Source organism: Paroedura picta, chromosome 7 (genome assembly GCF_049243985.1).
Source record: "Paroedura picta isolate Pp20150507F chromosome 7, Ppicta_v3.0, whole genome shotgun sequence".
In the NCBI taxonomy this organism is placed as follows: Eukaryota; Metazoa; Chordata; class Lepidosauria; order Squamata; family Gekkonidae; genus Paroedura; species Paroedura picta.
In genome coordinates this window covers 103,060,213-103,087,810 of record NC_135375.1, presented here as the reverse complement: position 1 = coordinate 103,087,810, position 27,598 = coordinate 103,060,213, and the positions used below count along the sequence as shown (strand labels likewise).

The 27,598-nt window shown below is 48.6% G+C and overlaps 1 protein-coding gene across 8 annotated transcripts in view; it reads left to right on the top strand.

The window, feature by feature from the left end:
* Positions 1 to 26,725, top strand: part of LOC143841483 (rap1 GTPase-activating protein 1-like) — a 70,552-nt gene extending 43,827 nt beyond the window's left edge. For 2 of the 8 annotated variants that reach the window (XM_077345847.1, XM_077345843.1), the window contains exons 13-23: positions 5 to 160; positions 661 to 732; positions 4,072 to 4,158; positions 6,237 to 6,371; positions 10,129 to 10,281; positions 14,194 to 14,294; positions 18,853 to 18,969; positions 19,962 to 20,088; positions 20,247 to 20,349; positions 22,008 to 22,093; positions 26,089 to 26,725. In XM_077345847.1, coding sequence (XP_077201962.1) covers positions 5 to 160; positions 661 to 732; positions 4,072 to 4,158; positions 6,237 to 6,371; positions 10,129 to 10,281; positions 14,194 to 14,294; positions 18,853 to 18,969; positions 19,962 to 20,088; positions 20,247 to 20,349; positions 22,008 to 22,093; positions 26,089 to 26,232 — 1,281 coding nt within the window. In that variant the 3' untranslated portion in view covers positions 26,233 to 26,725. Of the gene's footprint in view, positions 1 to 4; positions 161 to 660; positions 733 to 4,071; positions 4,159 to 6,236; positions 6,372 to 10,128; positions 10,282 to 14,193; positions 14,295 to 18,852; positions 18,974 to 19,961; positions 20,089 to 20,246; positions 20,350 to 22,007; positions 22,094 to 22,239; positions 22,310 to 25,963 lie in introns of those variants that run through there. The other 6 variants (XM_077345844.1, XM_077345845.1, XM_077345846.1 and 3 more) reach the window with 6 other exon arrangements.
* The last annotated feature ends 873 nt before the right edge of the window (positions 26,726 to 27,598 follow it).

The window sequence follows — 27,598 nt, the reverse complement described above, 5'->3', positions numbered from 1 at the left end:
CCAGCTGCAGCGGAAGCGCCATATTGGGAACGACATCGTGGCCATTGTATTCCAAGACGAAAACACGCCCTTCGTCCCCGACATGATCGCATCCAACTTCCTGCACGCCTACGTGGTGGTGCAGGCCCATCACAGCGCCCTTGGGGAGACGCTCTACAAGGTTAAATCCACATACAGCTGCCGGCGGCAACTCCCCTCTCGTACTGTTGCGTTGGTTCCATTTTTACTTTTATTTATTTAGATTTAAAGTTTTAGACCGCCCTACCCCACAAGCAGGCTCAGGGCAGTGCATGGTGTATACATACAGCAAAGCCACATCAAAACATAATAAATACTGTGTAATACTGAGTAATACTGTGTACCTTGTCACGAGATGGCTTGCCATGGGTGGCGGGATAAAAATCATCAAATTGATAATAAACCAGCTTGGTGTAGTGGTTAGGAGTGCCGACTTCTAATCTGGCGAGCCGGGTTTGATTCCCCGCTCCCCCACATGCATGAATCCTACAGAATGCAACTGTCTTGCATCTTGCAGGCTGTAAGCAAAACGGGTTTTGTAGTTTGCTCTACAGTTAGCCATTTCATCCAACAGCAAAGTGATTGTGCTGCTTTCAGAACCTGTCACGATCGGCTCCTATATTGCTTTTTGCTGTTTTTCAGGTGTCGGTTACAGCCCGTGACGATGTCCCCTTCTTTGGACCCCCGCTCCCAAACCCAGCCATATTCAAAAAGGTTTGTGTGTGTGTCGTGGGCCCCTGTAATAGAAAACATAAAGACTGGATGAGTATTCCGGTAGTACCAATTCCCACTGAACTAATCTGTGCCATAATCAAGGCCTGGGAAAATTGGCCCCTCCTACAGATGATAGCCTCTTAGAGCCTCTTGTGGTGCAGAGTGGTAAGAAAGCTGCCTGAAAGCTTTGCCCATGAGGCTGGGAGTTCAATCCCAGCAGCCGGCTCAAGGTTGACTCAGCCTTCCATCCTTCCGAGGTCGGTAAAATGAGTACCCAACTTGCTGGGGGGTAAACGGTAATGACTGGGGAAGGCACTGGCAAACCACCCCGTATTGAGTCTGCCATGAAAACGCTAGAGGGCGTCACCCCAAGGGTCAGACATGACTCGGTGCTTGCACAGGGGATACCTTTACGTTTACCTTTACAGATGATAGCCTAGGCTGAGAAACATTTCATGTTGCTGGTCAGACAACCCGGACACGTTTTTCATGTTGGGTGCGATCCAAGATGACCTTCAAAGCCTTATAAGGTTTGAGACCAACATTCACGAAGGACTGCCCTACTCTCGATACGATACGATAACGTTTATTGTGTTTGGCCAAAGGCCATTACAAAACATAATTAAAAACAATATGGTACAAATATGGATAAAACAATATTTCTCCAATATTGCGTACATAAAATTGTAGACGAGGGCTACTGAGTTAGGAGATTTAAAAGAAACACGATCAAGGTGGGGACACCTGTAAAACAGCTTTGTAAAAGAGAGACTGCCCTACTCTCTTATTAATCTTCCTGGCTGATACAGTTGTCTTCAAAGGCCCTATTTTGGATATTTCATCTTCTGAGATTAGGATTAGGAAGAGGGCCTTATGCAACCTGAAGAGAATGCTGAGCCTGAAACTGATGCTTCCATCTCTGTCTGCCCTAACTGGCCTTCAATCAGCCATGAAGAAATTGAGTTTTTAATTTAATCCCTGAAAAATGGCAAAGCGCCTGGGCCAGATAAAATATTCCCAGAAACCCTCAAGAAATCCTCTGCCATTTGGATTCCCTTACTTGCGGCCCTTTTTACTAACATGGACCGTCATGGTCAACTTCCTACTTCTTGGACTAAGGCTGTGGTGGTACCAATTTACTAAAGAGGAGATCCCACTTACCCGACTCATTACAGATCTATAAGGCTTCTAGGAATAGTCGGGAAATTATATGTGGGCCACTTAGCCCAGAAGCTTTTGAATTGGATTGCTGTGGTATCTGGACCTGAACAGAAAGGATTCACAAAGGGCAAATCAACACTAGACCATTGTATTACTCTTTACCACCTTGCTGAGAAGTATTCGAAAGGCAATGATGGAATGATACAGCATTTTTAGACCTTAAAAGTGCCTTTGATTCAATCCCCAGAGACCATTTACGGACTATGCTGTGCCAACTAAATATGGACCCGCTCCTACTCTTTCTGATTCATAAACTTTATGCTAACTCTACCTATCATATAAGATGTGAGGCCTCTGGTAAACGAACTCCCGCTTTAAGTTCTCATAAAGATGTGAAGCAAGGATGTGTATCAGCGCCACATCTTTTTAATCTGTATATCTCAGACTTGAAAAATGAAATATCTAAAATTAACAGCCATGCCCCAAAGATTGCAAATCAGAGTGCCCCTTCTCCTGCATGCAGATAATGTTGTTCTAGTTTTTCTTCATAAGACCAGGAAGATATCTAACTGAAGAATTAACAACCATGAAATTGAGCAAATATGGTCTTTTGAATACTTAGGTTTAGTTTTCCATCATTCCCTTAATTGGAGTCATCATCTAAAACAAATTGTGAATACCTTTTAATGCAAAGGTGGAGCAGTAATAAAATCTTTCTACTCTAACGGTGGACAATATGTACCAGCAGCCATCAGATTATACTCTGCCAAGCTCCTTACATCTCTTTGCTATGGCATTTCCATTTGGAGCTTTGATAGTTCTTCCAATATGGAGTCACTCCAGTCCACCTTCCTTTGCCATCTATTTGGAGTACGTAAATATGTGGCATATACAACCCTTTGTCTCAAATTCGCTCTACTCCACATTGCTACTCGTGAGCAGCTGGACACTATAAAGTTTTGGATTTGCTTTCATTTAAGAGCATGTCCTGACAGCTTAATTTCCTGCATGTTAGCTGATTGCTATATTTCTAACTATTTAAATTCTGTTGGACTACTATCTCTTGAAGAATTTCAAGACTTGGGTTCCCTCAGTGAGTCTCGCCAAATTTTTAATTGTTTTAATGCTTTTGTATGGGTTTTTAGAGCTCTGGTTTTATTCATTTTAATGATCTGATCTTTTTTGTTTTGATGGTTTTTAAGATGTGATTTTATTATGTATTTTTAAATCTTTAATGGGGTAGCTGCCTTAATGGCCCTTGTGAGGGCAAAAGAGCAGGGAACATATTTTCTAAATAAATATGTACTTCTAAGGGTGGTGTGGTGATGGTGATGAGGTGGTGGTAGTAGGAGGAGAGGCTTATTGCGGTAGAACACCAGCGCAAACAGGACAGTAAAATATTTAATTAAAAACTTAGAACTAACTTACAAAAACAAATAAAATGTGTATTTATTTAGATTTTATACTGCCCTTCCATGCGGCTTTGGGCGGTTTACGTAAAACGTCATAGGGAAATTACATAAAACATCGTAACAAATATAACAATCATAATACATCAACCAGAACAATATTTCAACAGGAACAGTAACTTTGACAGAGCCCTTAGGCGGGTCAGATTATTCATGGAAGGGGGGGCCTGAGGGAGGACGGGACCAGCAGATGTCGTTGGATTGGTCAGCCTCAAGCAAATGCCTGGTGGAGGAGCTCCCTTTTGCAGGCCCTTGAAAATTGTGGCAGGGCCTTGATCTATTCAGGAAGCTTGTTAGCAATTGCGAAGGAAAATTGAGACTAATTTTTTTTTAAGGAGGTTAGGACTAAAAACTATCCAGATAATCGGGAAAAAATTAACCTTGTCCAGTTTAATGGGGCTTAAGAAGAATACGGGTAGATATTCTCAGTATTTCTAATGGTGGACCTACCAGGGCTATCTTACTTAAAATCTTATTTAAAATTGAGGTGAATAGGGACATATTCCTCTGTGGGTATAAAAGTGTCCGCTCCTGCCCCTTGATACTGACCTGCAGCATACATGTGTTGAGTTAGCCAAGGAACATAATATCCGTGTACCTGTTCTCTTGCCAAATTAGTTTCTGGATATCATATTGATTCTGAGAATTAGCATCTCGGGAACCACACAGTGATAAGCGAGTGTTTCCCTCTTCCCTCTCCTCTCTGCAGGGCCCAGAATTCCGTGAATTTCTCCTGGCCAAGCTCATCAACGCAGAGTACAGCTGTTTCCATGCTGAGAAATTTGCTAAGCTGGAGGTGGGTGCTTTTAAAAAAAGCTTCTAACATTTTGGGTCTCTACTCCTGCCTTTTGGGAGCTTGGGAAATGAGAGCCAGGAAATAATATCTTGACAACAAGCAACGGAGTACGAAACGCAGGAGGTCAATAACAGCAGTTGATTGATAACGTCCCTTTACGCCTTTGTTAAAGGGATGGGGCATTCCCCCCCCCCTCCAGGCAGTTGGTAACCTCACAGCTGCCCTAGCTGAGAAATGGTGGTGGGCAAAAACAATGTTGAGACTTTTGGGAGAGGAATGGAGGAGGGTCCATAGCCCTTGACCCTCTGAATGTGTTGAGACCGGTATTTAGTGGCTAGGGAAGGATGGAGGGACTTGGGGATCCCCTGGAATCATAGCTCATCTCCAGACTGCAGGGATCAGTTCCCCTGGAGAGAATGGCTGCTTTGGAGGGTGGAGTCCACAGCATTATACTCCAGTGAGGTCCCACCCTGCCCAAATCTCGCTCACCCCGGCTCCACCCACAAAGTCTCCAGGGATTTTCCAAACCAAAACTGGCAACTCTAGTTCCCCTGGAGAAAATGGCTGCTTTCAAGGGGGGGGACTCCATGAGGCATTATATTCCACTGAGGTCCCTCCCTGCCCCAAATCCGCAAATCCCACCCACTTCCGGCTCCGCCCCCAAAGTCTCCTGGTATTTCCTAGTCCAGAGCTGGCAACCCCGGAGGGGATGTGTGGAAAAATTCAGCAGAACGAATATAGTGCACTGGAAAGAAAGCCGCCCAGAGACATATGCATTTCACTTCTCAGAAAAAATTTACTAAAAATCAAGGGAAAGGGTTACGTGGAAAGAAAACAACCATCGTCTAACTCACTCATCTTTCTAGTCCTCCTGACTGATTCCATCTTGTTTCTGTGTTCTCTTTGCTACTCCTGAATTTAAGAACAAAGGAAAGGACGTTTCCCCCAAAATTCTATCCCTTGTGCATGTGCTGAGTAGCATGTACCATGTCCAATATATTGATTAGCCAATAGTCAATCATAAGGTTATCTCATTAAGAATAAAACCTCCCCTTCATTGTTGGGAAGAATCTACTGTACACCTAATTGGTCCCCCCCCCAGTCCAAAAAAAGCTTTATGGAGAGATTCAAATTACTGTTATCATTGTTTTCTGTGGTATGTATGTCTATGTCTGTGTTTTCACTTGGTGTAGCTTGCTGTCGTGGTTAAGAGCAGTAGCCTCAAATCTGTAGAACTAGGTTTAATTTCCCACTCCTCCTCCACCTGCAGCCAGCTGGTGACCTCAAGCTAGTCACAGTTCTGTGAGAGCGATTCTTGCAGAGCAGTTCTGACAGAACTCTCTCAGCCTCACCTACCTCACAGGGTGTCTGTTACAGGGAGAGGAAGGGAAGGTGATTGTAAGCTGCCCTGAGACTCCTTTTGATAGTGAAAAGCCATGTTGTGTCTGTAATTCCGCCAAGAACCAAGCTTGTGATCAGAGGCAGGATCAGAAGCCTACAGTGTAGTGGACGGATACGTGGCTAGATCACGTCTGCTGGATCCAGTCAATTTAAAGTGAAATTGACCAATAGCATGTGCTGGTGGGAAGAGCTACTGTGGGGCTTTTGTATATAAGTTGGGGATAGTTGTGGGTTTCTTCGGTTCAGTTTTTCCTCTTTGTACCATCATGGTAGAGCCTCTTGTGGCGCAGGGTGATAAGGCAGCAGAAATGCTGTTTGAAGCTGTCTGCCCATGAGGCTGGGAGTTCAATCCCAGCAGCCGGCTCAAGGTCGACTCAGCCTTCCATCCTTCTGAGGTCGGTAAAATGAGTACCCAGCTTGCTGGGGGGTAAACGGTAATGACTGGGGAAGGCACTGGCAAACCACCCCGTATTGAGTCTGCCAAGAAAACGCTGGAGGGCGTCACCCCAAGGGTCAGATATGACTCGGTGCTTGCACAGGGGATACCTTTACCTTTACCTTTTACCATCATGGTGGGGTTGCAATAAAGAGCTGAAATGTATTCCTAGTGTCCTGGTTCATGAACTCACAGATCTAACAGGGATATAAAAAACAACTCTTCTTCCTTCCCGATGCAGGAGCGCACACGCAGCGCCCTTCTGGAGAGCCTGTACGAGGAGGTGCAGATCCGCAGCCGCAGCATGATGGGCTGGGCCTCTGGGGAGGATGACAAAATGGAGAACGGGGGCGGCGGATTCTTTGAGAATTTCAAGGTGAGAGAAGAGGTGCTCAAGGTTGCCAGGCTGAACCTAGCAACGGCAGGAAGGCTGGGGGGGGGGGCAGGAGCATGGGGTGTTGGGGCTGGCGTGATGACATCATTTCCGGGGGAACCCAGGAAGTCACAGTGGGTAGCTCTAGGAATGGTCAGAAACTCTATGGTTTTACCCACCCTCACTTCTGAGTCTCCCCGAGAATTGATATTATCGTGCAGGTGACTCTACCTGGTTTCTTTTCATTTCCCCTCCAGGGCAGCTTAGAGCGGTAGTGGGCACAGGAACTCAGGGTGGGGAATCCCCCACCTCCGCCAGAAGCTTTCCAGCCTTTCAGTGTGCCGTAGCCATTGCTTGCACCTGCATTATTCAGCTGCAAACAGTTGCTATAGAGCGGGCTTTCTCAACCAGGGTTTCCTGAAACCCTGGGGTTTACTGATGGCCCTGGAAGGGTTTCCCAAATGGGTGCAAGTTAATTAATTTTTAATATATTTTAAAAAATGGTTAAACTTTTATCAGGTGACATGACTATATGGTCATGTCAACCTGCTCCCCCTTCCAATGATGGGCCTGGAGGGGGTGGGGAGGGGAGGGGCCCCGGGTGGGCAGGTACAAACTTGTGCTTCCCAACCATATTATTGACAATCGCCCCATTTCTGGGGTTTCTCAGAGCCTGAAAAATGGTCCAGGGGTTTCTCAATGATAAAAAAGTGGAGGAAAGGTGCTATAGAGCATTGAAAGCGCATCATCCGAAGTGTGCGGGAGCACAGCGTTCTCCCAGGTTGTGCTGTGACTCTTTAATTATGTAGCTCTTTAATTGAATGCTTCAATACCATTCAAGGCACTCTATGTAGATTGTCTCACTCTTATACTGTCCCATCAAGGCAGGTCAGAAGCACTGCCTTCATATGGGAAGTTGAGTAAAGAAAGGGGGCTGAACAAGGGTGGCTTGCCTGATCCCGGGTACAGAGACAGGTGATGCTTCTGAATGTGGACAGAAGTTGATTGAGAGACTCTTGTCTTCCTCTAGCTGCACGGGTGGCCAAACTGTGGCTCTCCGGATGTCCATGGACTACAATTCCCATGGATTGCTGGCAGGGGCTCATGGGGATTGCAATCCGTGGACATCTGGAGAGCCACAGTTTGGCCACCTCTGCGAGTCTGGAACATGGGACTGCTCTGGGCAACCAATGGGCAGCAGATTCCAGGCAGACAAAAAGGATGTCCTGTTTTGCTCAAAGGGCGGTTGACTTGGGGGCACTCACTGCCACTAGATGGTGTGACACCGGCCACCGAGCTAGGTGGATTTTAAAGCGTGGACTGTACCAGCTGGTGGCAGATAACGTCTGTCGTGGGCAACTAACTAAGTGGGATCTTCAGGGTTGGAGAAGGAATGCTTCTGGTTGGCAGGGGTCAGCAGTGGAGGTATGTGGCCAGCAGGCTCGGCTTGTGGGCCTCTCTGCGGCATCTGAATAGCCCGTTGGACACGGACTGCTGGACTGAGGTCTGGTCCCGCACAGGCTTCAGTGGACCAAGGAATGTGGACATACTGTCATGTGCCATTGTGTTCAAGAGGGACCATATTTCCCCATGACTGCTTAGCTAGCCTGCAGCAATATGGGCACGGCTGCCTTATTAGAGTTATAAATCTCCCAGGGGATAAGAGAATGGTGACGTTACGGTCAGAGAAATTGAAGTGTGTTAACATTGTTTTGCAGAGAAGCAAATGGGGGAGAGATTAAAAACCTTGCAAGCTAATCCATGGGCGAGGCTCAGCTCTCCTCCCTGACTTGCTGGTTGAACATGTGCTGGAAATATATATATATTTTTTAATATTAGGGAGGATTCCATGTCTTGAACGGCAACCCGAATAGGAACCCTCCAGCAAAAGATGCATCTCAGGGACTGCTTATTATAAAGCTTGTGGTTGGATCCAGATCATAAGCCAGTGTGGTGTATTGCCCCATTAGGACCTGGAAAATGGGCTCAAATCCCCACTTAGCCATGGAGGTCCTTCAGTGGACTTGGGCCAGTCACTTTCCCTCAGCCTACATACCTTACAGGCTTGTTGTTGAGTAGGATTGCTAGGCAATGCCCGGCAACAGTGGGAAGCTTGAGGAGTGGGGACGTGGTGGTAGGTGTGGCATTATGTGGGCTGTGATTTTGCTTCTAAGGAAAACCCAGAAGTGAAGATAGGTAGCTCTAGAAATCCACAGAAATTCTATGGTAAACCATAAACCATTCTGGCAATTCCTAGAGCTACACAGTTGTTTGCAGGATTCCCCTGGAAGTAATGTCATTGTGCACACAACATTGATTTTTTAAAACAACTCTTCTGCTGCCACTCAAGGATATAACGTGGGTTCAAGGAAGCCAAGATGCTGGGAGTTCAGTAAGCTCTTTATTGTGACCCCAGCACGATGGTACGAGAGTCAAAACTGAACTGACCTCCCCCTCCAAAAAAAACCCCAATTAACATACAATAGGTCAATAGATCTTCCCCTCAGCTTCAGTTTAAACTGACTGGATCCAGCAGACGAGATGTGGCCACACATTGGCTAATTGCGCTGCAGGATTACGATCCTGCCTCAGACCTCAACAAGTAGGTCACCCTCCGATGCTGTTGGCAGAAGAAGAAAACTCTAAGTTTAATTAAACAGGGATAGGCATGTCAGAGGCAAAGCATACATTTTGGCTGGAATTCCTGTGTTGGCTTTGACAGGCTACTAAAAGGACGCTGTGGCTTAGTTGGCTCATGCAGCAGAAACAAGCTCTGCCAACTCCAAGTTGGGAAATCCCTAGTGATTTGGGGGCAGAGTCTGGGGAGGAAGGGAGTTTGGGGAGGGAAAGAAGCTCAGCCATAGAGCCCACCCTCCGAAGCCGCCATTTTCTTCAGAGCCATTAATCTGTGTCGTCTGATCTGTTGTGATTCCATGCCCCATCTGTATGTCGCCTCAGATCTCTACTTCCTTATTCCCCTGCATGTCTAGACAAGGCCTAAGTGGGCAGAGTAGTGGAAAGGTGGTCCCACAGAAGAGCGCCTCTGGCGTGTATTTCTCTTGTGGGAAGAAGGATGGCAGGAGAGTGAGCTTTTTGAAGACATGGATGAGAGGGCCCCAAAGCAGTCACTCCCGATTAGGGTTGTGTGTTTCGGCTCGGTTCGGCTGCCTCAGTGATCACTGAAGCCTGGAGTGGCACATAGGAGGCCAGCACCGCAGCACAGAGAGGAGGATTAGCGGCTACGGTTCTGCGTGGCCGTGTCCGAATCGACCTTTCCAGGCCAACACAGCCAGTGCCGCGGGGGGGGGGGGGGGGAGGAGAGGAGGCATGGGTGCCAGTGCGTAATTCGGTACACACACAGAGATGCGGAGTTATGCGCCCGCACCTCACCCCCCCCTCCGCGGTGCGGTGCAGCGCTGGTTGCGCCTGGAACAGCCGATTTGGATGCCGCCGCACACAACCCTAGTGGTAGCAACTGGCACACTGCCACCCCTCCTTTCTGTGCCATGGTGCTGGCTGCCTTGTGCTTCGGTGATTGCTGAAGCAGCCAAACCGAGCTGAAACGCACACCCCTACTCCCAATTAAGACCTTGCGCTTTCTGCCCTAGTTCTAGAAGGACTCTCGTCTTTGTGATGCTAATGTTAGTTCCTCTGCCTCCCCCTTCCCCTTCCACTGCTGTCCCGTGGCGTGCTCCGTGATGTCCTTCTTGTGCGTCCGTGATTGTGTCCGCATCTGTCTCCCTGTCTCCCTTCTCTCCAGCGGGTGATCCGAGGCCGTAGCCAAAGCCTGGATACTATGGGGATAGCCATGCGGAAGCAGCAGCAGCAGCCGCCTACGCCGCCCAACCGCCTGGCTACTGCCGGCCTTGCTCTCAACCAGAGTGTCGCCGAGGGCCCCAAGGCCATTGCTGCGGTAAGCTGTTGAAGAGGGGGGCCTCCCACGGTGGAGGAGATCCAGCCACCCACCTCCTTTCCCCCCTGTGGACCTGCTGTTTGTCTGTATTTTCAGTTTCCAGGTCTTTCCATGTCTGCATATTGTAGTTGTTTTTATTGATTCTCCCCGCCTCCTGAAGTTAGCATGAAAGATGGGCATGGATTGCTCTACGGATGATCTGGGTATTACAGATTGTAAAGGCCCATTTCTTTTTCCGGGCTAGCCTTGGTCTTGAACCAAAGGCTCTCTGGAGAACCTCTCAGTGCATGTGTGGATTACATTTCATTTTTTCAAGGTGTCCAGTTTTGAAACTAACATGGGGATTCGTACTTAGGCAAAATATTGTGTGCTTTCCTCAAAAGTCATTGCAAGATGACTACACATTAGCACAGCTACCAATCTGAAAATAGTATTTGATAAGATTTGTCCTGGGCTTGTTTGAGGTGATCCACATGAACACTTCTTTGCATAGGCGCATTGGTGATAAAAAAGGAACACTTGGATGGGTTATTAAATCTGCCTTTGACTAATTTTCCCCAGCTTTTGGAGTTCCTTATTACACTGTAGTAAATTCTCCCCAGGTTTTGGGGTTCTGCAATATAGGATACTACACTGTATTAAACTCTGAAATTTGTAGTTCCACTGAAACTATATTTAAATACATGAAGCTGTGTTCTACTGCAGTAGTCCCCAACCCGCGGGCAGCGGCCCGGTGCCAGGCTGCAAAGGCCATGGCGCCGGGCTGCGGCTCTCTCTCCCCGCCCCCCCCCCGCAGTAAAAAACTTCCCAGGCCGCAAGCTTGCGGCCCGGGAAGCTTCTAACTGCGGGAGGGGGGGAGAGGGAATCAGGGCTGCGCCCGCGCATAGCGCATGCGTGGCCAGGCCATGCATGCATCATGCACGGCACTTTCGCGATTTCGGCGCGGGCGCGGGCACGCATTCGCGGCATGCGCAGGTGGGCAGTTGCCCTGCCGGTCCCCAGCCTCAAAAAGGTTGGGGACCACTGTTCTACTGAGTCAGTCCCTTGGTCTATCAAGGTTAGAATCGTCTACTCCAGTGATTCCCAACCAGAGTTCCACGAGAGATCCCCAGAGGTTCCGTGGCCTTTCCCAGAAGTTCAAATAGCTACTGATATCACTAGACATCACTGGAGCCCACTCCCCCTATTCCTCTACAGGTCTAGTCTCTTTCTCCATAGTAGGAACAGTAAATGATTGCTTTTCCCTAAAAATTCCTTTGCTGGTGAAATATTCCTGGGGCTGCACACAGTCATAATGGAATTGCGGAATAATAAAGGAGGGGAATTGAAGGAATTCTCTGTGTAGAATAGTCAGGCCACACGTGAGGCTTTAGTTGCAACCGAACTATGGAAAGACAGTCCTGTGGGTTCTTCTCAGTGAGGGCTTGATTTTGTCTCAACAGCCAGTCTTCAGTGGTTGGCCTTTTGAATTGGTGGCACTTGGTACTTATAAAGCTGCTGTCTGCTGAACTTGGACCACTGTTTATAAAACTCTTGTCATGTGTCCTCCCCTTAGTTATCTGCTTTCTACACTGCCGTTTTGTGTTGTGTAACTTCATCATTTTAAGAGTCAGTAAAGAAAAAAGTTAATAAAGGCCCCAAGAAAATTAAACCAGAGCTGGCCTGATGGAGCACTGCCCAGTGAGATCCAAGCCCCATGGGACCTTAAATAGTTGTGCAGGGCCTGTAAGACAGAGCTTTTCCACTGGGCTTACGGTTAAGGTCTTGAAATAACATCAGAATCTGCTGGTGTCCCTACCAAAACCCACTAAACTAAATTTTATTAGAGAGTTATGTTGCATGGGGCCCCTCCTCTCTCCCTTATGAGTGAGATGGCTACAGGCAATTTAGCTTTCCGTTTTTCTCTTTTTAGAATTTTAAAATTTAATTTAATGTATATTACTACTTTACATATGGATATAGATAGATAGATAGATAGATAGATAGATAGATAGATAGATAATAGTATAGGAAGGAAGGAAGGAAGGATGTACTTATTGCTCAGTGACGGTGCCTCAGCTAGTACTTAAACTATCTTCTAGAATGCCTTTCCTTCAGCAGTTGGCTGTCCTTGTGCCTCTTGGGGTTAAGTTGAAGGCCGTGGCTGCTAGGCACTCAAGCTCCAGTGTCCAAAAGCTCAGTCCATGCTGCCACTTCATTGCTGCAGTTCAGGCTTAATGTTTAACTGTTGCATGTTTAGTGGAGCATTCTGACAATGGATTTTCAGAAATCCACAGTTCCTCATTCATAACTAGAATTCATGCCTGTTTTCCTCTGTTCTGATCACTGCTGGGAGTTTCCAAGGACTAATTGTTTGGGTATCCAACCATCAGTACAAAGAAGGTCATAAAGAGTTTCCCTGCATTCCTCTTCCCTCCTCCCAGCAGTCTTTTCTGACTCACAGGAAGATAATACCCAGTGATGTGGGTATCTGGAGGATTAGCTGTCTGGATCAGTGGGCTGGAATGAGGAGGAACAAAAGGATGAAATGCCCCCCACCTGAGCACAGTTGTACTCCCAGGAGGAAAGATTTTACTCCACCCTCCTGTCCTGCACAGTGGTTTCCCCATGTGATCTTTCTGAGGGCTCAGAATGAGCTGCAGGAATGGAGCAGGAAAACTCCCTGCTCTGTGTGCTGCTGGTTGGGATTGCGATGGACAATTCAGTTTGGATAAGCTGAAAAATGCCCAGATTAATGCTTTTTGGTCATATCTGGGCTTAATTGCCCATCCCTGTACTTTAAATTGGCTGAATCAGTGGTATCTGAATCACAATTTGGCGATTCAGATGTGATTCGGCCCTATAAAAACCTATGCACTATTAAAGCTAATGGGAAATTTTGCTTTTTCATCTATTCTGTGGTCGGGTGGGGTGGGGGTTTGAGGCAGGCACCAAATTTGCAGCTTGGCTAAGGGAGCCTCTCCTCAAAAGAACCTCCAAGTTTCAAAAAGATGGAGCCATTGTTTCCTGTGTTGGAGGGGGGGAAGACCAGAGAGTCTTTGGCACCGAATTGATTCAACCAAACGCGAATCGTTAGAATCCAAATCGCCATACCGAATAACTGATTTAGGTGATTTGGATCGATTCAGGCCGAATCAGAAAGGTACCGAATTTTTATTGAGTGCATGTTCCTAGTTGGGATAGCATCTACAGAAGGCCCAATGGTTGAAGGAGAAGCAACAAATTGACATGGGCTGCTGTTAAAAGAAGCCCTCTGCATCTTTCTCCCTTTGAGGAGAACGATACATTCAAAGAGATGCATGGATGCCCTCGGGAATCACCATTGTGCATTCTTCCCTTCTCTGAAATATCTAGAAGCACTTCCCACTAGCCGCCATATTGAATGTTCCCTTGCTCCACAGTGCTGGCTGCACGTGGGTGAAACAGAGAACCCTACCTCAAGCTATTAAAGAGGGAGGGATGGAACAAGGTATGTGGCAGCCATTTTTAACAGCAGATTGCCACAATGTCTTCTTTGTTTTGCTGGGGCCCTGCAGTTCTTTCTTGTGTTCTCTCTCTCTCTCTCTCTCTCTCTCTCTCTTTCTCTCCTGAGTCCACATTTTGTCCGTGTCCCTCATACATCCCTATGAATTTCCATCTGTGGATCTTTTCCATCTGGGTCTGACTCCAGGATTTCCGTGTTGCTCCCACTTCATCTTTTGGTTCATCCACCGAACCTCCTACTTGGACAGTTTCCCGGATGGGCTAGCTATCCTACCACCGAGTGATGATACGTGGGGAAGGGACCAGAGCCCACGCTGTCCCCCTGTCCCTCCTCTTCCAGTTCCTACCTTCCGTCCTTTTCTCCTTCTGTACTTTCTTCTGTACTTCTCTTTCTCTTTCTCCCCTACTATCCTCTCCTTCCCCCTCCAGTCTTTTGCCCTACCGGGGAGAAGCCCGTCACGCAACCGAGGCCGCTTCAACGGGCGCCGCAGTAGTGCCATTGGCATTGAGAACATCCAGGAGGAGAAGAGGTACGACGCACCTTGCGGGAAATGCGCAGGGGTAGGGCTGGGGAGGGCGGGGATGTAGCCATGGAAACATTTGTGGTTGTTTACGGGGGAGGTGCTGTCAGTACGAGATGCTGCGGGGGCTGATGGTTACCGTGTTTGAAATAAAGTCACATTTTAGTGTTGTGTCGTTTCATCACTTTAATGGTCATTGGCGTAAGCCGCGGCTGCGTCCCTCTGGGTGCCTCTTCCAGGAGCCTTTAAAAAAAAAAAATGTTGCGGATGTGATACAGAATATGGATCGTGGCTTGTCCTTCTGCGGAGGGTATTTTGAAAACAAATCGATCACAACAGAGCACTCTAGAGCAGTGGTCCCCAACCTTTCTGAGGCTGGGGACCGGCAGGGCAACTGTCCCGCCCGCGCATCGCGCATGCGCCATGTGCAGCCGAAATCACGCATGCGCAGCACTTTCGCTCATGTGCACATACGCAAAAGTGCCTCGCATGCGCGATTTCGGCCGCTCAGGGCGCATGTGCGCATGCGCGGCCCGGCCCTGATTCCCTATCCCCGCCCTCCTGCAGTAAGAAGCTTCCCGGGCCGCAACCTTGCGGCCTGGGAAGTTTTTTACTGCGGGGGGGAACGGGGAGAGGGACCTGCGGCCCGGTGCCATGTGCCGGGCCGCGGCCCGCAGGTTGGGAACCACTGCTCTAGAGGAGGCATTAAGGGCAGTCTTAGGGCCAAGCTAGTCTTGCTGGTGTCCTCGTGGCTGCCATAAGGATGCCCCCCCATTGCTTTAAATTCATTTTAAAATTTTATTTCTTTATTTCTTTTGATTTCTATACCGCCCTTCCATATGGCTCTGGGTGGTATAGATGCCGTGAAATGCCATGAAATGCCATGAAAACCTGATCTTGATTGGGCCTATAGTGCGGCACTCTTGACCCCCCCCAGAAAAACCTGTTAAGTGCCAAAAGAGCCATGGGGGGGGCCTGTCTGTGCAGACATCTTGGCACTGCTCCAGGCGTGCAGAGGGGGAACAAGAGTGACTTAGCCTGGCTTTAACGCAGCAGCGGTAACCTTGCGGCAGCCACAGGGATGCTGTCGTGTCTGGTTTGGCCCTTTCATCTCCAGAATCAAGGGCTGAAAATTTTGGCTTGGGATTCTTAACACAGACTGCTCAGCTTCCATTTTTTCCATAAAGATTCTTTCGACTTGGTGAACTCTTTGTGCGTGAAAAGGGAAGGGAAACCGAGAAGGTGACTTCAGAGAGGGGACAGTGCTGTGCGATCTTCTCCCCCAACTTGGGAGCCCACAGAGAATGTTAGAGACGGATGAAACTGCATAAGAAGGCACCAGACACGGTCTGTGAGATGGCGGAATGTCAGAATGGAGATGTAGAAGGAGATGCAGTGTGGTGGCAGGCTGAGAGGAAAGGGCCAGCTGAGTTGTTGGGGCTGAGGATAGCCAATTAGCGTGTGAGAGAGAGGCTTCAGGAGATACATTATTCATGAGGTACATCACCCCCATGAGTAACTGTGCCCATTTCTTTTGTCCTGCTGCTGGTCAAACCAGTGTTGCTGAAGTGTAAAACAGAGATAATGGTGAACCAAGCATGTTTGGGGGGCAAAAAAATGCCCCTTGTGTGCCACCCTTGAGAAGAAAACCTCTATAAAGAGCCCACTTTCTTTCTGGTGTCTTACTGATAGAATAAGGGACCAGAGTAGATAACAGGGCGTTTTTAGCCCTTAGTGATAACAGGACAACGAGGAATGATGATCCCTTCCTTTTTTTGCAGATGATCAGATAAGAATGATTAGTTTTTAGAATGTACGGACTGCTGCCATTGCCGTTCAGTTTTTCTTTCGTTTTCCTCTCTCTTTCTGATTCTTCTTTGGATATGTTGTCTTGAAAACGTTTATGTGCAAGTTTTTCCAGAGCAAAATCTGTAGACGGAAATGCATTAAGGGGATGTTTGGGATCTCCTGGGTGATTTCCTCTCTCTCTTTCTGTTGTACAAAACCATGGATTGGGGTAGAGTGAGAGGAAGAAAGAGCAGTGACTTTTGTCTGAAGAGTGCAGCTGTGATCCCAAGAGATTTCTGTGGATGCCCCAGGGCAGAGGAATGTAAAGACTTTCCAATTAATCAATAGTGGGGTGGGATCTTCTCCCTGTCCTATCACTCCACTGTATATTTATTCATTTCTATATTTATTAGCTAATATATTAATGTCCCACCTAGCTTTCGAGGGTCAAAGGTCCCCTAATTTCTTGAAATTTTATACTCTGAAAATCTTGTGGGTCTCTAGGTGCTTCTGGGCTTGCTTCTGGGTTTTCTGCTGCAGACCAATATGGCTACCCTCCTCAAACAATCCTGTATAGGGTTACTCTTGTCCAAGGCCACTGATCTGAAGGAGGGGTAAAAGTAATCACCTCCTGTTGCTTCTCTGCCCCCAAACCACCTTCTCCTGGCTCCCCCCATCCCACCTCTTCATCTTACCTTCAGTCATACAGGGAGGATCCTTGTGCTGGGATGGCAGCTGTTTTCAAAGCAGTTTAAAAAAAAAAAAGTCTGCACAGCCAATCAGATCTTCCATGGCCAATCAAAAGCCCTGCTTGGCAAAAGCCCCAACTGGCTCCACCTGCTTTCTAAAAATATTTGGTGGAGATATTTTTCAGTGTGCTTTTGCAGCTGGATTTTCCTGTGCAGAACAGGAAAGTCTGCTTTGAAAGTGCATTGAAAGCACATTATCTAGCGTGTGCAGAAAGGGCCCTGGTTCTAAATGCCTAAGTCCATACACTCCTCCAGCTTAATTGGAAAATGAACATGGATGAATGTGAAAGAGAGGTTTGGAAGGCTTCCTGTCTGTACAATACAGCTGTTAATGTAGTTGTACGAAATGTAAACTTGGAATGTACCTAGATTAATTGACAGATTGGGGGGAAAAACACACCCTCTGTCATTCCTTCCTAATACAGCTTTCAAGCCATTTGCAAAAGCCATGAAAACCACCACTGCTTAGCCCTCCCAAAGCTGGCTTGTAGATATTACTTCCGTCTTCTTCCTGGTTCTCATGGCCTTCCTACCACTTTCTGTTCCCATTTGGAGCTACGGGTGACAGTTCTCCCCTTTACAGAATGTGCCTCCAGCTGCCAGATGTTATCAGTCTCTGTGTGGCTGGGACTTATTTTATGCCAAGCTATTCTAACGGTGGTGGAAAGCGCCATTAACCCATAGCTGATGGACAGTGAGCCTGGCATAGGGTTTTCAAGGCAAGAGACATGCAGAGGTGGTTGGCCCTTGCCTGCCTACACATAGGGCATTTCCGCACATTAGCTAAAATAGCAAAGCGCAAAATTATATCGTGCCTCCCAGGCCCTCCTTACCTTTTTTCTTGTCTCACCTTTGTCTGCCATCTTTTCACACATCTTAGTCTCCTCATCTGCTGGTGGAAAAGGCAGAAGAGAGCAACATGCCTTATATGCATCGCACTTCCACCTGTCAATCGATCCAGGAAACCAATCTCCTTCCTTCATTTTTTGAAGTAGTTTAAAGGTCCCACGATGCCCTCTCATTTTTTTTTTAAGTCAGACTTATCTGTTGCAATGCCTGTGCATGGAATCACAGATGTGTAGTGCTTTTGAATGCCACTTTGGAGAGCCACGCTTTGTGCCACAAACAAATCTTTGTCCTTAATCACCGCTTGGGGTTCCCTCGCTGCCTTCTCTCCACCCACCTCGTCTGTCTCCGTTCAAGGTCTTTTATTTCTAGCTTCGCCTACATACATGTCCTCCTATTTGTTGCTCCAGGCACATCACCATTTTAAAAAAGAAATTCCCGTCCCCAGGAGAGGGAGGTCCATGCGAGGACGATACGATACAGGTGACTGTAGTGCGTTTGAGCCTCCATACCTTCCTTCTGCTGGTTGCCTGCTGGTTGCTCTCTGTAAGCTAGCGCTTTCTAGGGTGGTGAATCCACTTTATGTGATTCCCAAAGAAGCGCTTTAAAATGGAGGATGTAGCGAGCTGTCAGGTGGCCAGATGCTGGATGTGAGCGACATCATGTGAAGGGGCTGGCATGACGCTACATATAACGGGTGCAGAAATCCCTATAATAATCTTGGACTTCTTTAGTGTTCTCCCATTTAAATACTAACTAGGGCTGAGATCAGACAAGATCAGGCTAGCCTGGGCCTTCCGGGGCAGGGTCAGCTGTTCTTATAGGTGTGCTCATATTTGGCCTCATATTTGGCCCCTCTTTTCTTTTTCTTCTTGGCTGGGCATATGTGCCTGGCCAACAGCCAGTCTTGCAGGTTCAAAAATGGTTGGACCTGGTCAGTATCTGGATGGAAGACCACCATCTGGGATCATGACACAGAAGCTGACAATTGCAAATCACCCCTGAACACCTCTTGCCTCAAAAACCCCAAGGAGTTGTTTGAGTCTGCTGCAAATCAATGGCAATTTCCCCCACCGCTAAAATAGACTGGGATGGGACACTCGTGTGCCATTCAGTTTTTCGTCCCACAGAAAACTTCAGACTTTGTGCTCCGTGTCGAAAACCTTTTCTTCTTTTCTCTTCAGCAAAGACGTTGCGGACGGGATACAGAAAGTACTGGAGAGCCCAGGGCCCTTTTGTGATCTCAAGTCTGACGGTTCCTCCAGTCCCAGTTCTCCGGAATTCCCAAACAGGAAGAGCAAGTGAGTGGGGAAAATGCCGTGCGCTTTCCAGGGAGATGGGACAGAGTTCTTTGGACTCTCCCCAGCTGCGATTGGGTGGAATTTAGTTATTAACATATAGGGAGATCACCTATCAGTCTGCATACCTGGCTGACCCAATTTGGTTTTGTACCTTATATTATACTAGGGGCTAAACTGATTGCATTCAGGAATACAATGGGCACTATATTAGGGGGGTGGAGTGGAAGAACTCTGCGGACAGCCTTTCCTTCCCCCCAGGACCTGGAAAGGCTGCAGGCAGCTGTTAGGGAACTCACCAGCAGGGGCAGCTCTCATGCGGCAGGGATCTGCAGCCTCCGAGCCTCAGAGGGAAGTGGAAGGAGGAGGGGGTGGTCAGTGGTAGGACATGGAAGGCGATTGGCTAGCTGCTGGACAGACAGGCAAGCCAGTTGGAGGAAGAGGCACTCGGGCGGTTCAGCCGCCCTGAGTGGATGTTAAGCGCCGAGCGGCACTTAAGCCATGAGACATGCTCCTCCTCCAAGCCCTTACCAGAAATATTAAGTGGAACAGATATAGTTCAGTGTGCCACTCTGCCATACATAAATAATAAAGAAATAACCACCTAGGCTTGTAGACTTCTGCAGTATTGTGTGACTAGGGATGCCAGGTCTCCCCAGCCACTGGTGAGGGACTGGTAGAGGGGTAGGAGTGCCAGATTCCGATTGGGAAACTCCTGGAGTTTGGGGATGGAGTCGGGAGGACAAGGACCTCAGTGCGATATAATGCCGTTAGGCGTCCACCCTCCAAAGCAGCCATTTTCTCCAGGGGAGTCTCTGTCGTTTAGACATGAAGTTGTGATTCCAGGGGGGCCCCAGCAACCAACAGGAGGCTGGCATCCCTAAAGGGTAATTTTGAGCCCAGGGGATGCCACAAGGAGGAAGGTTCATGACAGAGGAACTACAACAACCTTCAGGATAGCAATAGCTGATTAGGGGCCTCTGTTCCTTCTCCAGGGTCCTCCCCGGTCAGATGTCGGGGTACAGCGCAATGCATCCCCTCTCCCGCTCCTCGTCCAACGTGAGCAGCTGCTGTAGCGGAGTGAGGGAGAATGAAACGTCGGAGGAGGAGGAGAACGAAGCGGTCAGTTTGGGGGCGGCGGGGGGGGGGGGGAAATCGCTTTCCCAAAGACCCTTTGGCTCAAGCATCCTCCAGTCCTGGCCGAGCAGATGCGGCACCCCTGAAGTCTGACCCTGACTTGTGCTGGGTGTGTGTGTGTCTTTTCCATTTCTCTGGCGCAGGACTTGATGCGGTCCCTGGAAGGCCCCCATAAGCATGACTCGATGGTTCAGAGCCCGTGGACGGAGGAGTCCGCCTGCACACCCAGCAGCACCAGTTCACCAGGTAGGATTGGATTGCACGCTGTTGTGGAGTTACTTATTTCATTTCAACTCATTCATTTCAACTCATTTATGTCATTAGCCTTATTTTATACTGCATCTGCATGCAATTTAATCCCAAGAACTGGCACAATACAGTGGTTAGAATGTTGGGCCATTATCTGGAACAGGGGGAGTCAACCTGTGGTCCTCCAGATGTTCATGGACTACAATTCCCATGAGCCCCTGCCAGCAAACGCTGGCAGGGGCTCGTGGGAATTGTAGTCCATGAACATCTAGAGGACCACAGGTTGACTACCCCTGATCTGGTTGGACCCGAGTTTGAATCCTCATTCTGCCAATCACAAGTTCCCAGCCTAACCTACCTCACAGGGTTGTTGTAAGGATAAACTAGAAGGGAAGAATGTAAACAGCTTTGGGAACCAATAAGGAGGAAAGTGAGGCATCCGTGAAACAAACATATAAGGCAGTCAGTTAATTTGACTTCATTTATACCCTGCTTTGTTTCCTGAGGGGGGAACCAAAGCAGCTTATAGCCTACTCCTTTCCTCCATTTCATCTTCACCCCCAGGGAAAGCTGAGAGAATGACTGGGCCGTGATCATTCAGCAAGATTCCGTAGGGGAGTCTGGATTAAAACCTGGGTCTCCGAGATACTTTTCTGCCACTATACCACACTACACAAAGCAGGAATTTGTATGTTGTAACTTTGTCCCGCCCCCTCCCAAAACATTATTATCTATTTAATAGTTCAGAATGCAATAGTTCAGAATGCATCTGTGTGCATGCCAGGGGTGGCCAAACTGTGGCTCCCCTGATGTCCATGGACTACAATTACCATGAGCCCCTGTCAGGCTCATGGTAATTGTAGTCCATGGACATCTGGAGAGTCACACTTAGGCCAACCTTGGTATGGATGTACCTTAGAGCAGGGGTAGTCAACCTGTGGTGCTCTAGATGTCCATGGACTACAATTCCCATGATGGGAATTGCAGTCTATGGACATCTGGAGGACCACAGGTTGACTACCCCTGCCTTAGAGGAGCTGCATTCCCACTCCTCACTCTAAATATGCAAATTCTAGAGAGCCAGGAATGGGTTCTGATCTTGAAATGGTATCCTCAGAAAAAGTGGTCCCCAACCTTTTTATCACCGGGGACCACTCAATGCCGGGGACCACTCAACGCCTTTTACTGAGGCCTGGTAGGGGGGGTAGTTTACTCCTCTACTCTCAACCACTGCCCTAATGCTCTCTGATCGCTATGGTAATGTTTAAACATCCCTTCAAAATAAGATAGAGACACGCCACAACAATGAAGTGTGTTGTAAAGGGCTGGGGGGGATGAAGTAAAGGGCTGGGGGGGAGAAGGCGTCCTTCGGAGCCCACCTCCAATTAGTCGAAGGACCACATGTGGTCCGGGGCCCACAGGTTGGGGATCGCTACTCAGAAACTCCCCCCAGACGTATAAAGCATAAGAAACTTACAAACATTGGGTACCGTGACATTGTAGCTGCTTTATTGACTGGGAGCCTAGGAGCACATGAAGCTAAGCAGATGTCTGTGAATACTGGAAGAAGGCAGACGGAATGAGAACGATGGCCCTCATGCGCCAGAACCAACTTGATTTCTCTCTTCTGCCCATTGACGCTTCGTTTCTTTCAGTGACTCGCCTGCTCCCACCTGCCGGCACTGCTGGATCCGCAGAGAAGGGGAAAGGTGGCAAAGTGGATGCTCAGCGTTACAGTCCAGTAGGTGGTGACTTCTCCCTCCCTGCTCCCCATAATACTAAGGAGGCGGGGGGGGGTGACCTGTGGGTTCCGTGTATCCAGGAAGGTGGAGGAAGGGGGGCAAGGGGGAGAGTTTTAAAAGATACTGCCACTTCCTTATTTCACAGGCCTCCATTTTGTGCTGTGTGTGATGTCATCGCTGGAGGGGTGTCTCAGTGCATGCTGGGTAATGCACAGGTAATCCACACCCTAGCCGGCTTTGGTGCTCCAGGGACAGGGGCCCGCGGGTAGGGTTGCCAGCCTTTGAGTGCGGCCTGGAGATTCCCCAGAATTACAAATGATCCCCCCAAACATCACAGATCAATTCCCCTGAAAGAGGCCATTTGTTTACCAGTTGAACTCTATGGTATTCTACCCTAGAATTCCTTCCCTACCCAAACCCTAACCTATGCCCCTAAATCTTCAGGAATTTCCCAAGACTGGTTGGCAACCCTACATGAGGGCAAAAGGTGACGGAAGGGAAGGGGGCTCCCATAGCATTGAATTCTCCCTTCCCAATATACATTATACTACACACTGATTCCCAGAACCCTCTGCTTCTCCCCAATGATAGAAACTGGAACTATTTCCTCCCAGACAGCCTCTCCAGGCGCTAACTGAAAGCCTTCCTCTCCTGGAGATGCGCCCCAACTATACCAGTGTGGTTCAGAGTGGCAGCCTCTGATTCCCCACTTCTCCATATGCCCTCTGGGCCACTCCCAGTTCTCTCAGAGCTCTCTCAGCCCCACTTACCCCAGAGGGTGCCTGTTGTGGGGAAAGGAAGGGAAGACAATTGGAAGCCACTTGGGAACTCCCTCAGGCAGCAAGAAGAGGGATATAAAACCGAACTTCTCCTCTTCCACCCAGGAGGGTGGGTTAGCCACTTGCTTCTCCTCCCACCCACCAGTTCCCGCCTCCTGCCCCACAGAGCCGCCCCACTCTTCCGTCACCGGGTGCTGCCAGGGCTTTACGTTGCTGAATCATCTTTCTGCTCATTGGCTGTTTTATTTGTGTGTCCGTCTGTCTTTCTGTCTTTGCTATTTTCTGCCGCTCTCATTAGTGGGGTGTGCCGCATGTTCTAGGCGGGTGAGGCATTAAGACTGGGGTGGGCAGGTTTCCCCACAAATTATAGATTTTAAACAGCAGACGGCAGCTGTCTGCCCTTGGCAAGGACTCTAAAACCCATTTCCCAGGTGACTTACAGCAGGGATCCTCAACCTGTGGTCCTCCAGATGTTCATGGACTACAATTCCCATGAGCCCCTGCCAGCATTTGCTGGCAGGGGCTCATGGGAATTGTAGTCCATGAACATCTGGAGGACCACAGGTTGAGGATCCCTAACTTACAGCATTAGCCCTCTGAAGACCACCTGATCTCTCCCGTGCTATTTTAGGTCTGGCTTTGCCCAGAAACGAGCAAAACTTCCTGGCAGCATAACCAGGCCCTAGTGCCAGCTCCATGCATTGGCAGAAATGGAGAATCCTACAGTATCACTCTGATTGGGGGTCCCCAACGTGGTGCCCTCCAATGCTTTTAGGGAGTGGGTAAGGTTTTCATTTCAGAGTAGCCATTAGAAATTTGATGGGCTGTGCAGATTTTTTTGAAACGATGCTTTGGCCGCAGCTACTGTCACAGCACAAGACTCTTCGTTATGCGATGGCAAGTAAGCTGCCACAGTCATTTTACGACTGGCTCTGCGCCGTGCAGCAGTCGGTTTGCGGCAGCTGTTTTGTGGCAGTGCCCACCCTTGCTGCCTGCTCGTGATCTATTCCAAAAATACTTCCCACTCTCGGAATTCATTGGGGTCCTTCGTGTGCGGCTGAGCCCAGACATGGCAAAGCTCGCCCAAGTTGATCTCTTGGCATGGCCAGAGCTCTCCAGTTTGCATTCTTGCAAGCTGCCCCCCAAATGTGGGTCACGCAAGAGTCTGCTTTTTTGTGGTGTAAACAAGATGGGTTGGGTCCTGGTGGAAGGAGCTCCCGGAATAGCTGAGGGCCCTGCAGGAACTTTCTAGGTTCCGCAGGGCCTGCCAGACGGAGCTCTTCCGCCAGGTCCTTGGTTGGGGCCAGAGCAAGGAAGATTTAGGGACCCCTCCATATTTAGGCTTCCCTCCCTACAGCAGGCACCCAGACGCCTGAGGTGTGGGCGGGAGGGGAGGTTGGGTTTTTTAGCTTGCTGCCGGTTATTGTGGGGCTTTGTGGTGTTTTACTTTTTATGTGGGGGGTCTTCATGACTGTAACCTGCCACAAGATGGTTTCCAAAAGCGGTGGGAAACAAATAATAAACCAATAAACAAACAACCCAACTGTGCCATGACAGCAAACCTCCCCCCCAAAACAACCCCAGAGCCCCGCTGCATCTATACCGCAGATGGTTAGTGCTTTTTGATGTTCTCCCTGCCGTAAAGATAGACTTCTCTTGTTCTACGGCACTGAAACGTGGAGCAGAAAGATGTAGACAGCTTCTACATCTCTCGGCTCAAAAAGCCCACTTGAAGAAGATTCCTAGAGCCTGGCACATGAAGCTCGCAAAAACGTTTCCCTGACCCCTTGCCCTGATGCACCTAGGTTGATGATGGCATCCAGATTCTTTTGGCAGAGGTTGCTGCCCTCAGAGGCCTCAAAGTCCTGCAGCTTTGCCACAGGCTCTCCCACTAATCCATCGGAGGATCCCCTCCAATATTGAGATCTCTAACATCGAGATCATTGTTAGATCCATTGCATTGGCGCCACCCTCTTCTGAATATTATTCTCCCCACCAGGCTGAACTTGGGGGGAAGTCAGGTAAATACGATTAGAATTGTGACCACCGCTGCTTATATGTTATATGTGACTTGCTGTTTGACATAAATTGGGGGTTTTATGGGTATTTTATTGTGTTATAATTGTTTATGTTGTAAACCGCCCTGAGACCTATTTGGAGAAGGGCAGTCTAAAAATTAAATAATAAATAATAATAATTGTTACCATTGTTAATTATTATTTTAATTATTTTCTGCCCTATCTTGTGTGTCTCAGGGTAGATTACATCACAGTCTAAGCGCATCAAGGTTAAATACAGCAATGAAAAAATTGAAAACTATTAAGTGCAAGCAGGTCTAAACCCAAAATCTAGTCATGCGTTGCAGCATTGGGCAAAGAGGAGAGAAGAGGTGGAAGGGTCTTCCCAGCCCTTGTTGACATATAAAGAGCGGGGAAGCCAGCATCATTCAGATCTTCCTTTGGGCCTCAACCATAGGCTTGGCGGAACAGCTCCATTTTACAAGCCCTGCAGGACCATTTGAGGTCACGTTGGAAGAGCGTTCCACCAGGCTAGGCCCAAGGCTGAAAAAGCCCTGGTTGAGGCCAATCTAATCTCCTTGGGGCCAGGGACCCTGAGCAAATTTTGCTTGCTTGGAAACTTTTCATGGGGCATATGGAGAGATTTGGGTGTCCAGATTAGGCCACTGGGTGTTCTGGTGCAGAAGGAATGCAGTTTCCCTACGTCAGGGGTAGTCAGCCTGTGGTCCTCCAGATGTTCATGGACTACAATTCCCATGAGCCCCTGCCAGCATGTGCTGGCAAGCGCTCATGGGAATTGTAGTCCATGAACATCTGGAGGACCACAGATTGACTACCCCTGCCCTACATTATACATAACCTTACTCCCTGACCTTCTGTGGTTGACTCCGCCTCTGGTGGAAACCATTTTGTGATCCCATCCAGGGTCAGAAGGTGCCTGCAGTCATTTTAAGGGCGTGCTTTCCATTGTTCAAGGTGGGACAAAGGGCCGGAAAAAGCTTACCCAAGGTTTTATAATGATCCCTCTTACCGGACGAGTCGAATTAGGTGTTTTTCTTTTCCGTATTTGTAGGATCCGCTGCCAAAGTGAGACCTCTGGGCAACTCCTCACTCTGAAGGTCAGAGGCGAGAGAGACAAATTCCCAGAAAAAAAAAAAAAAACACCTGACCTGGCCCTTCTGCTTCCTTCCGTGACAGTGGCCACCACGGGCACCAAGGACCCCTACCACGCCGTCCACTGTGGCATTCGCTCACCCATCTGTGTCATTCCTGTTTGGCATCCTCAGGAGGCCAGGATACCACCTCAGTCCAAAGAGGGAGCCCCCTGTCTGCCATAGCTGAGAAGCAGCCACGTAGGGAGCGCCGCTCCCGTTCATCCCGACTCCCGCTACGATTGAGAACCCCAAATCCAACACAGAAGGATTCTGCCGTCAAGCAGGACCTTCTCGGGAAAGCTGCAATGGAATCCATTCTTGAGTGTGCGGAATTCCACCTCATGTGCGGAATTCCACCTCATGTGCGGAGTGTGCGGAATTCCACCTCTTGTGCGGAATTCCAGCTGGTTTGGAGTGACGTGTAATGCACTGTGCGTGTGATGGCAGGAGGGGGTGTGCGTCCATTTCATCATGCACGGCGGGGGGCACCCCAGGTCTTTGTTTGGGATTTCACTGTACGACGTCCCCACCCCTCTCCATCCCTCCTCCCCCCAGCCTTCGTGCCATGAAGAAACAACCACTTGTAACTGTGAATTCTGTGACCCCCCCTTTCCCCTTATCTCCACGCTTGTTGTGTCTGTGGTATCTTGGGCTTGCAATAAAAAGACAACTGTGACCAACCTGCCGTGAAACCTGTTTCGTTCCAGTTCTGAGAAAGCAGCTCCCTTGGTCAGATTAACAATGACGGCTATAGCTGTCTCCCATAAATGAGGGACAGTGTCAGACCGTGACCTGGAACTTGCCTGGCCTAAGCAGTAGCATTCCCACCACTCCCCTCCTGCAGCTGTCCTCTGTGCCCTTGGAACCTGGTTCACAAACCATCGGGAATGTTTTGGAGCAGGGAGGATCAGCCTACTGCCTGCAGGAAAGCAGGTTGGGTGGACTTCTGTTCTTGCCCCCTCCATTAACTTTCACTGCAGAGATTCTCTGGGACATTCGCCGGGCTTTTTGCCTTGCTGTTTTTGCTCCATTGGAAACACTAGATCAGCCTTTCTCAACCTTTTTACCACTGAGAACCTCCTGAAATACGCTTCAGGCTTCAAGAAACTCCAGAAATTGTACAATCATGCTGAATATGATTGGGAGGCATCTCTGTGTACATGCCCACCCGGGGGCCCTTCCCACCCCCTCCAGGCCCATATTTGGCCATTTTGCGAGGGGGTGGCCAACGTAACTATATATGGTCATATCATCTGACAAATGTTTAACAAATTTTAAAAATATATTAAAAATTAATTTGCTTCCACTCATTTGGGAAACCCTTCCCATGCTGTCAAGAAACTCCAGGGTTTCACAAAAGCCTGCATTAGAGGATGGGAGCACCTTGTTTGAATGCCCATAGAATTGGACTCCATGGTCCGAACTTTTTGGAAACCTGGGTTTCTTTTCAGGAGAGACTCCAGCAGCCAGCCAGACTCAAATCTGGTGCCTTTGCCTCAACCCCCTGCCCACCAGACCATTGGATAGGGAGACCAGCAAGATTTAATGGATCT